Source organism: Cadophora gregata (assembly GCF_030347475.1).
Source record: "Cadophora gregata isolate MNR1 chromosome Unknown scaffold_3, whole genome shotgun sequence".
Lineage (NCBI taxonomy): Eukaryota > Fungi > Ascomycota > Leotiomycetes > Helotiales > Ploettnerulaceae > Cadophora > Cadophora gregata.
This window is the reverse complement of record NW_026695926.1, coordinates 485,654-494,176: the sequence shown is the minus strand read 5'-3', so window position 1 is coordinate 494,176 and position 8,523 is coordinate 485,654. Positions and strand designations below refer to the sequence as shown.

The 8,523-nt window shown below is 48.1% G+C and overlaps 3 protein-coding genes across 3 annotated transcripts; 2 read left to right on the top strand and 1 right to left on the bottom strand.

Moving 5' to 3' along the window:
• The first annotated feature begins 490 nt into the window (after window positions 1-490).
• On the top strand, window positions 491-5,523 carry ONS95_008710 (uncharacterized protein). Its single transcript, XM_058502255.1, has 5 exons — window positions 491-1,728; window positions 1,777-1,923; window positions 1,978-2,397; window positions 2,445-4,890; window positions 4,992-5,523. The coding sequence occupies exons 1-4, from the start codon at window positions 1,320-1,322 to the stop codon at window positions 4,577-4,579; spliced, it is 3,111 nt and encodes a 1,036-aa protein (XP_058361182.1). The 5' UTR covers window positions 491-1,319; the 3' UTR covers window positions 4,580-4,890; window positions 4,992-5,523.
• Window positions 5,524-5,978: 455 nt separating this feature from the next.
• ONS95_008709 (uncharacterized protein) lies at window positions 5,979-6,506 on the top strand (the record flags this gene model as incomplete). Its single annotated transcript, XM_058502254.1, has 1 exon — window positions 5,979-6,506. The coding sequence occupies one exon, from the start codon at window positions 5,979-5,981 to the stop codon at window positions 6,504-6,506; it is 528 nt and encodes a 175-aa protein (XP_058361181.1).
• A 590-nt stretch (window positions 6,507-7,096) lies between these two features.
• Window positions 7,097-8,305, bottom strand: ONS95_008708 (uncharacterized protein). The gene is made up of 2 exons (XM_058502253.1): window positions 7,540-8,305; window positions 7,097-7,480 (listed from the first exon to the last, which is right to left on the bottom strand). The coding sequence occupies exons 1-2, from the start codon at window positions 8,261-8,263 to the stop codon at window positions 7,425-7,427; spliced, it is 780 nt and encodes a 259-aa protein (XP_058361180.1). The 5' UTR covers window positions 8,264-8,305; the 3' UTR covers window positions 7,097-7,424.
• Between the last annotated feature and the right edge of the window lie 218 nt (window positions 8,306-8,523).

The window sequence follows — 8,523 nt, the reverse complement described above, 5'->3', positions numbered from 1 at the left end:
GGGAGTCAGGGGCAAGCCGGGTGATATTAATGGGATTTCACATTTAATGAATGTTATGAAGAGATTTATTAAATGATGGAGATTCTAATTTCTGACTTTTTACATTGGGCCAGTCCTACTGTATGACGTGGGATCGCTATGATGGCGAGGTTGGCACTGAGTGCCTGACCTGCCTGAGCTGACTTGCTGCCATGACAGCTTGGGGTGGTCATGAATCGAGACAGGCGGGCGCAGTGAATAGGCGGATGTCGATTGGGTGGAATGTCGTGCCGAGGATAGGATAGGGCGCGGAAGGGTTTGTGACTTGGAAGGCTTCTGATTTGGTAGCGGGCCTTGGGGCAATGGGGATGGATCCTCTTCCTGGAACGTGTGGATACTGGATACTGGATACCTTATTGATGTGGATGTGGGTGTGGATGTGGAGGGGTAGGGGTAGGGGTAGGGAAGAGGGCGGCGGGCAGCGGGCTGAAGGTGGGTTGGCTGGGTTGGGCAAGGGCAAGGACAAGGGCAAGGACAAGGGCAAGGACAAGGGCAAGCTGGGCCAGTGCAGTGCAGTGCAGTAAATAAGTGACATCACAAAGCATTTCTGAGTTGAACAGGGAGAGAACCTTGACTGAATCTGCACCTGCACCTGCACCTGCACCTGAACCAACGCGGCCGCAATACTTATAATCTGGTCTGGTCAGCCACACTTTGTGCGCATCCGGATCCTGACTCTTGGGTCTTGCTTGTTGACATCTGCGACACTAAAATCAGGGAAGAGCCGGAGAGATCAGCAAGGCCTACTGTAGCTGGCTGCATGAGACAAGACGGACGTGTAATTTAATCTAATCTTTCCTGCTTTGCTTGCTCTACGTGTTTTGCTATCTTCGTGGCTGTCCATGTCAATGATCCGTCTCTTCCACTTATCAGGATCAAGTCAAGTCAAGTCAATTCAAATCCATTTCACTCAAATCCCGCCCTGTCCGAATTCCTTTGACCTCAAAATCCCCGCCCCGCCCCGCCCCGCCCTGCAACCTCGCTGTCGCCGTTCGGTGTTACCAGCCCTACGCCAACTTCGCGATCGGCAGATAAATAGCTTCCGAGAGATCCGTACGTCGAATGCTCATTCGCCGTTGCAATAGCTACAATCAGATCTTCCAGACCAGAGGACCAGCAAACTCTGGCTTGAAGGTTCGTGGGTGATTAATCAGCTACTTGCAGAGCAGACCCGCCCTCGCCATAAACATAACAGGACCCTACTCCCGCCGACATCTACTCACTCTCATTTTTGTTTTCAGCGATACCCAGATACCCACGATACACGAGCGGTCGTCAACATGTCGTTCCTTAAGAAGCCTTTCAAAAAGCTCAAGGACATCGCCAGTGATTCTCACCCCACCAAGAAAGACACCGATACCACTTCCAACAAATCCTCTACGAACGGCACAGGCACCCCGCAGAATGGCCAGGTCAATGGAAATGGCAAGGGCGTCAACGGCGTAGACGTGGAAGCAAGACGCCAGAGTAGAGAGATCATTGCGGCAGAGAGAGAGCGTCGCAGCATGGACAAGCAGCGCGTGAAGGCAGAGACGAGGAAGCGCGAGACAATGGCCAGGATAGCAGATGAGAAGTTTCTGGAGGAAGGCCCAGCGGATATGACGAGACTGTATAAACCGTTCAGTATGAATATGAGCAAGAACTGGAACCACGAGAACCGGGTCCTGTTCAAGAATCTAGATTTCGAGAGTATGTCTTCCGTGCCTAGGAATTTGGGGTTTGGCTAACAGTGCGTAGAAACCGAAGGCAGCGTTATTTCATTTCGAGCTCGAATCCACACCCTCCGCCGATTGAGCGCCAAATTGGTATTCATCGTATTCCGCCAACAGACTATGACCATCCAAGGAGTTCTCCAGAGCTTCAAACCAATTGAGGAACTGAAAAGTCTGTTTTCCAGCCTCTCTTACCCAAAAATTACCCCGCTAACCTTTCCCGCAGAGGATGAAGACAACATAGGCACGATATCTGAGCAAATGGTCCGAAGCGTCGAGCACTACCCCAGCGAAACAATCGTCGTCGTGCATGCGAAGTTGCGGAAGGCGTTGAAGAGGGTGAAGAATGCGACGGTTCATGATTACGAGTTGGAGGTATATGAAGTTCACAAGGTGGGGAATTTGACGGAGCACGTACCATTTACGGTGTATGATGCGGAGAATATCAATAGGGATAGGGATGATGTTGAAGACGATGAGGATACGGAGTCCTCGCTTTATCCTTCTGCGGCAGATACTCCTAAGGACACGCCTAAGGATACTCCCAAGGTCGGGACTCCACGGTCGTCCACGGATTTGATTCGAGCTTCCACGGATATTATTCGAAGATCCACCATTGGACGGGCTTCTGGAGACAAGAGCCGCAGTAAGTATTCTTCTGACACGAAACAGCACTTTGCTAAACTTTTATAGCGAGTATGGATGTCTTCAGATCACAAAGATCTCTTCCCCAGAGAGTTCGTCTCAACAACCGTATTGTTGATCTTAGAACTGCCCCATCACAAGCTATTTTCCGCATCCAATCTGGAATTTGCAACCTTTTCCGCACATATCTCGACAGCCAAGGTTTCATTGAGATCCACACTCCAAAGCTACAAGGTGGTGCTACAGAATCCGGCGCTTCGGTTTTCGAACTAAACTATTTCGGCCGACCTGCTTTCCTAGCTCAATCTCCTCAATTGGCCAAGCAAATGGCCATTGCAGCAGATTTCGAGCGTGTGTACGAGGTTGGACCAGTGTTCCGGGCTGAGGATAGTAATACACCCAGACATTTGACCGAGTACACTGGATTGGATCTGGAGATGGCCCTGGAGGAGCATTACCATGAGGCTTTGGACATCATTGATGGCATGTTCAAGAATTTGTGGAAGGGAATTTATGAGCGATACCAACCGGAAATTGACCTCATTTCAGAGTTCTACCCTCAAGAAAGAGTTATGTGGTTGGAAGAGACGCCTCGCATTAAGTTTGCTGATGGTGTCAAGCTTCTGATTGAAGATGGTTGGGTTGACGAGGAGGGTAACCCTCCAAAAGATACCGAGGATTTGGCGACGAGAGCAGAGATCCGGCTGGGTGCGATTGTTCGGGAAAAATACAAGACGGATTACTACATCTTGGACAAATTCCCAGCTTCTGCCAGACCATTCTACACTATGCCCGATCCTTCAGACAACAGATACACCAATTCTTTCGACATTTTCATGAGAGGACAGGAAATTCTCTCTGGAGGTCAACGTATTCATGATGCCAAGTTCCTCGAGAAGAACCTGAAGGCCAAGGGAATCTATCCCGAGACAATGATGGAATACCTCGAAGGTTTCCGCTGGGGTGCTCCACCTCATGCTGGTTGTGGTATTGGTCTTGAACGTCTCACATACCTCTTCCTCAATCTTGGAAACATCAGATTGGCATCTCTCTTCCCACGAGATCCCAAATCTCTTCCAGCTCTACCTCCAAGAATGGCACTTCGCCATGAAGATGCCAGCACAACTAACCCTCCATGGGAACAAAAAGACTACGAAGACCCCGAGGGAGACGCTTCCGACAGTAGCGCAGAACGCAGACACCAACTACAACCTCTTGAGAAGCTAATTGCCAATTACGGTGACGCAGCCAACACCTCCTGGCTCGACAAACGCTACCAAGTCTGGCGCCACCCCTCTACAGGAGCAGCCCAAGGTTACATCGTGCACAACAACTTCGCCATCGCCGTCGGCGAACCCCTATGCGCCAAATCCCAATACCCACAAATCATCTCCGCGTACCTCCAATTTCTCAAAGACGAGCACAAAGAGCTCAAACCCCTCTGGATGATTGCTGGCCCCCAGATAGAAGAATACCTTGGCGAGAAATTCCTCTGGCGAACACTCGGCTGCATCGCAGAAGAGCGTACCGACCCGCGTAACAACCCCGCGTCAAAGGACAAGGACCTCGCCCGCAAGATCCGTCACGCTGAAGCGGAGGGCGTCAAGGAGATCGACCTCCCGTTCGGGGAACCCATCCCTGAAGATCTGGTCGCTAAAATCGACGCTAGAATCGAGGATTGGAAAAAGGGCCGCAAAGGAACCCAAGTCCACCTTACGCAGATCCGCCCTTGGGTCGACCAGGCCCACCGCAGATACTACTACTCCCAAACCCCCGACTCCACCATCCAAGCAATCGTCGTCCTCCACCAACTCTCCCCGCAGAACGGCTACCAAGTGAAATTCTCCCTCGAGTTCCCCGGCGCCCCATCCGGCACGATCGAGTCTCTGATCCTCCACGCACTCAAGAACGTAGCTGCTGCGGATCCTGAGTGTAAACAGGTTACGTTTGGGACAGGAGCAATGCCTACGCTTGAGGGAGGACGCAATCTCGGCAAGACGAAGACGAAGGCGCTGAGGAAGGCGTATGAGGCTATTAATAAGCAGTTCAAGTTGACGAATAAGAGTGAGTTTAGGGAGAAGATGGGGGTTAGGAATGAGCCCGTGTATGTGTGTTATCCGAGGGGAGGACTTGGGGCCGGTGGAATTAGAGCGATCATGGGATTCTTGGAGGAGGAGGGTTAGATGTTGTCGAGATGTGGGGGAGAGGGAGGGGTAATGAGGATGAGAATATGGAGCGTTTGTATATTGAAGATGAAGATGGCAATCCGTCTGGCGTTCTCGGTTCAGAAAGCGGGCTTGTTTGTGGCTTCTGGCTTCCGGATTCTCCGTTTTCATTTGTTAAGAGAAACAGTAAAGTAAGATTCAGGCATAAAATACCAGGCATTTGAATTAAAGAGTTTGATCGATTGCATTTTGTTTCAGTTTGGGTGAGAAGAATCCTCTTGTTGAGTCTTCTCTCGACTCTACTTTGTTCTTGTGGAATATAGTCAATGGTGAGTGTTAAAGATCCTGGTAGTGTGAGTAAACTAACCGCTGGCTGAGTGAATAAGATGGTAATGATATTGATGAATCAATAAGCTAATACTTTCAGAAGAGGAAGAGCAAGGTCAAAGGCTGGGATGTGGCGTAGGAGAAGACGAGCAAGACAGTTTGTTCACCTGGATGACAACACGAAGCTCTTTAAATAAATATCAACAATTCTCTATCAATTTCAACAAGCGCTTCTCATCTTGTAAAGTATAGTTATATATTTTCTTGCTATTTATTCAGTACAGATTTAGTCGATAACACTACTGGTCAATTTTAGGGAAACAAAAGTCAGATGCAATACAATGTGCTCGACGACAGAAAATACAAGTTGTTCATCGTTCAAGACACAACTGTAAACCCTTGATTGAAATAGAAGGAAGCATGTGCCTTGGAAGCAGAAGCAGTTTCTGGTGTACGTTCATTTTAGGTTATGTGGTAGAAGGAATGGCAGCCATGGCATTCGATAACAAGAAGTAGTGGAAGGAAACTCTGACAGAGCCAAGACAAATGAGGGGTAGCGGGGCAATTTAAGCGAGAAAGGGAAGGGGAATGACAACAATGCTGTCGCTAACAAGATAAATAATCAAGACACAAACGAAAAATCATATTTAACTAAGATAACTTAAGACTTAAGGCTACGAGAGCTTAGCAAAGTGCGCTTCTAAGTTCGTATGTTTGGTGAGTTCAGGGATATGTAGATCGCCTTCACCACTTGAGACTCGATATCCTAAACGTTATATACTTCTATGAGAAAAGGGACCTGGTGGATTCTTTTTCATGGGAGCACCAGGATGCACACGCAAGAGAGCTGTCGAAATAACCTACAGTCGGCCGAGCATACAGTAGTCATCCCAGTAGAATAATGCAATTGGAATAGTCCAAGATCAGAGGCGTTTTGCCAAGCTTGTAACCGCCTGAACAGCTCACCGAGTCGCTGCTGACTAACAGTGGGTGTCAACTTCAACCCAACCTCGTAGTCTGTCAGTCTAAAATTCCTGGCAAAACAAGCTTCCTTCAACAAATAATTTGATATCCGAATGGCTTTCAAGTAATGCCACTCCTATACCCAGGAGTTTTAGATTCCAGCAATCAGCAAATCCGACTTCTCTCGCTTCAAAGCACCGACTCAAACCTCAAGTGGAACCTGCATACTGTGGTTCTCGATAAAAATTTACACTTGGGAGCCTTGTCCTACGTTTGGGGCGACAAATATATCACCACACATATAGACGTCAACGACACTCTCGTCTCAGTAACTACCAACCTAGCTGCTGCCTTAAAGCACGTTCAACGGTACTGGGCGTACGAATTTCCCACCCGAGATCCATCTTCCTTCAGAATCTGGGCTGACGCGCTATGTATCGACCAATCAAACATCCAAGAGCGCAGCTCACAAGTCCTCCTCATGCCGAAGATCTACACCTCAGCCAGTCTCGTCCTGGGCTGGCTCGGCGCCCAAGGCGAAAACAACTTCGAACTTATGCAAGCCGCTCTCGCCGTTAAGGTTCTCAGCGATGCATTCCGAAGCCGACAATGGGACCGCGACAAACTGAGTATTGATTTGTCATGGGCTATCTAACAGCACCGCTCTAATCCAAGCGCCTACCTCTGATAAACTCTGGAACTCGCTTAGCTACCTGGGAGGTCTGCAGTATTGGAGGCGGATCTGGATTCTCCAGGTGAATGTCCTGGCAATGACGGTGCTGTATATTAGTCCGAACGCTATGATTGAGAGATCCACTCTGATGAATGTGTGTCTAATGGTTTCGCAAGTTCTGGTACAGGAGTTGGAGATGAGGAATGTGCAGAAACCTGAGAGCGTCCCGGATCGTATATTGTTTAAATTTAGACCTCCGGATTCGACAGAATTAACTGGGATTCGAGATATTGTGCGGTTTTGCACGGTGTCTATCGTTTATAGCGAACAGTGTGAAGCTACGACTGCGAAGGATCGTTTGGAGGCAAGTCTCCAAATCTCGGAGTTTGGGGGGACGTTGTTGGCGACGGCTCCGAGAGATCAAATATCGAGCTACCGTATCAAAAGACGTAGAGAGATTAATATGCAAGGTCCCACACAACGGTAAAGTGATATTCAAATGTTTGTAACAATAGTAGAATTAATCTCTGGAGAACTCAAAAGAGAGTACGCCTCTTAACACGGTAAATATACCCGCCAAAGCTTTCCGTACTAAGCACGATTAGGCTTCGCCAAGACCTGGGCAAAATATCCATATCAACTACATCTTTACTCCTAACAATTATTGGTATCGTACTAGTAAACAAATAACAATTGTGTATTGATATACATCAAATTCCAAGTGTTTTATTTAAGTGTTCAAAAGAGTGTGTTAGAAAGAGTGTGAGAATCAGAATATATGCCCCTCTTGAATAGCCCCCGCTTCGCCTTTGTTGAAAAGGTCCAACACCCTGGCCAGGATTGCCCGTCCCCTGATTGCCCCCTATATTTCCCTTGAATAGGTCTACGGACTAATAACAATCAAAAAAGCCACGAAAAGAGATGCAAGTTTGTAGCACCCATAGTCATAACACAAGCTATATTCTTATTAGTATAATGTTACACTTAGGTTAGTAGATTAATAGTTTATACTTACTTTTCATAGAACGTCCTCCATCGAAATTGAACCAATCGCTAGCAGCATAGGATACTGCTCCGTAAATTCCCTCGTCCAGATCACCAGGTTCTCCAAGAAACCTGATTTTGCCGACTTGGATAGGTTTCGAATTGGTGTCATAAGCCATTGTTCCTAAGCTGTGTGTTTTCCCTCGCTTACTAATGACAGAAGTGCAGCCTTCATTGTATCCATCTGGGCCTGACCTCCACTTAATAAGGTTAACAAGCAAAATGCAGTCAGCGAAAGTTTTTCCATTAGACAGATTGCGCTGCACACAGACTTCGTCGGCCTCACAATAACCGTTTGCACCATCCCCCGGTGCATTCGAAGCTGTCCTACACCAGCGACGTACGACCCCGGAGTTCCAACAGATGGAGCGGTCCCAAGTCTGCCCAGCTGGGCATGGTGGATTTGTGCGGGCGTCTCGGGCGCCAATAATTGCGAGGCTTGTATTGTGCGGTTCATGCCCGCCATCCAGCTCTACCGGAGGATCCGGCTCTATCGGAGGATCCAGATCTATCGGATCCAGCGCTATCGGGTCGTCATCCGGCTCCCCCGGGGCGTCATCCGGCTCCCCCGGGGCGTCATCCCGCTCTACCAAGGCGACATCAGACGAGAGGTTTGTTGTGGGGTCATTGACTTCTGAGAGAGGAATTGCAACACAACAAGCGGCAAAGACTCCTATAAGAAGAGAGAGCTTCATTGTTGAAGGTAGATGGAATTTATTTGATAATTAGGTAGGTACAGAGAAGGCGACAAAGAAAAATCATAGGGAATAGAATGTTGTATATATACTCAAACGCCGTCCTAATTTCGAGCTTGCTTGCAATGGAACTTCCCCGATGATTATTCTCAATGTTTAAACAGAGTTTGATTTTTACTAACTAGTATGCTACCAACAACCTTCGATTGCGCTCACACAACGCTGTTTTATTGTTCTATCCTTATCAATTGAATTCCACG

Excerpts from the sequence above, each read along its gene's own strand:
- ONS95_008710 (XM_058502255.1), top strand. The coding sequence starts at position 1,320 with ATGTCGTTCCTTAAGAAGCCTTTCAAAAAGCTCAAGGACATCGCCAGT. Across the intron at positions 1,729-1,776 it reads CAAGAATCTAGATTTCGAGA|AAACCGAAGGCAGCGTTATT; the intron begins GTATGTCTTCCG and ends AACAGTGCGTAG. Across the intron at positions 1,924-1,977 it reads ACCAATTGAGGAACTGAAAA|AGGATGAAGACAACATAGGC; the intron begins GTCTGTTTTCCA and ends CCTTTCCCGCAG.
- ONS95_008708 (XM_058502253.1), bottom strand. The coding sequence starts at position 8,263 with ATGAAGCTCTCTCTTCTTATAGGAGTCTTTGCCGCTTGTTGTGTTGCA. Across the intron at positions 7,481-7,539 it reads TGGAGGACGTTCTATGAAAA|CTTGTGTTATGACTATGGGT; the intron begins GTAAGTATAAAC and ends ATAAGAATATAG.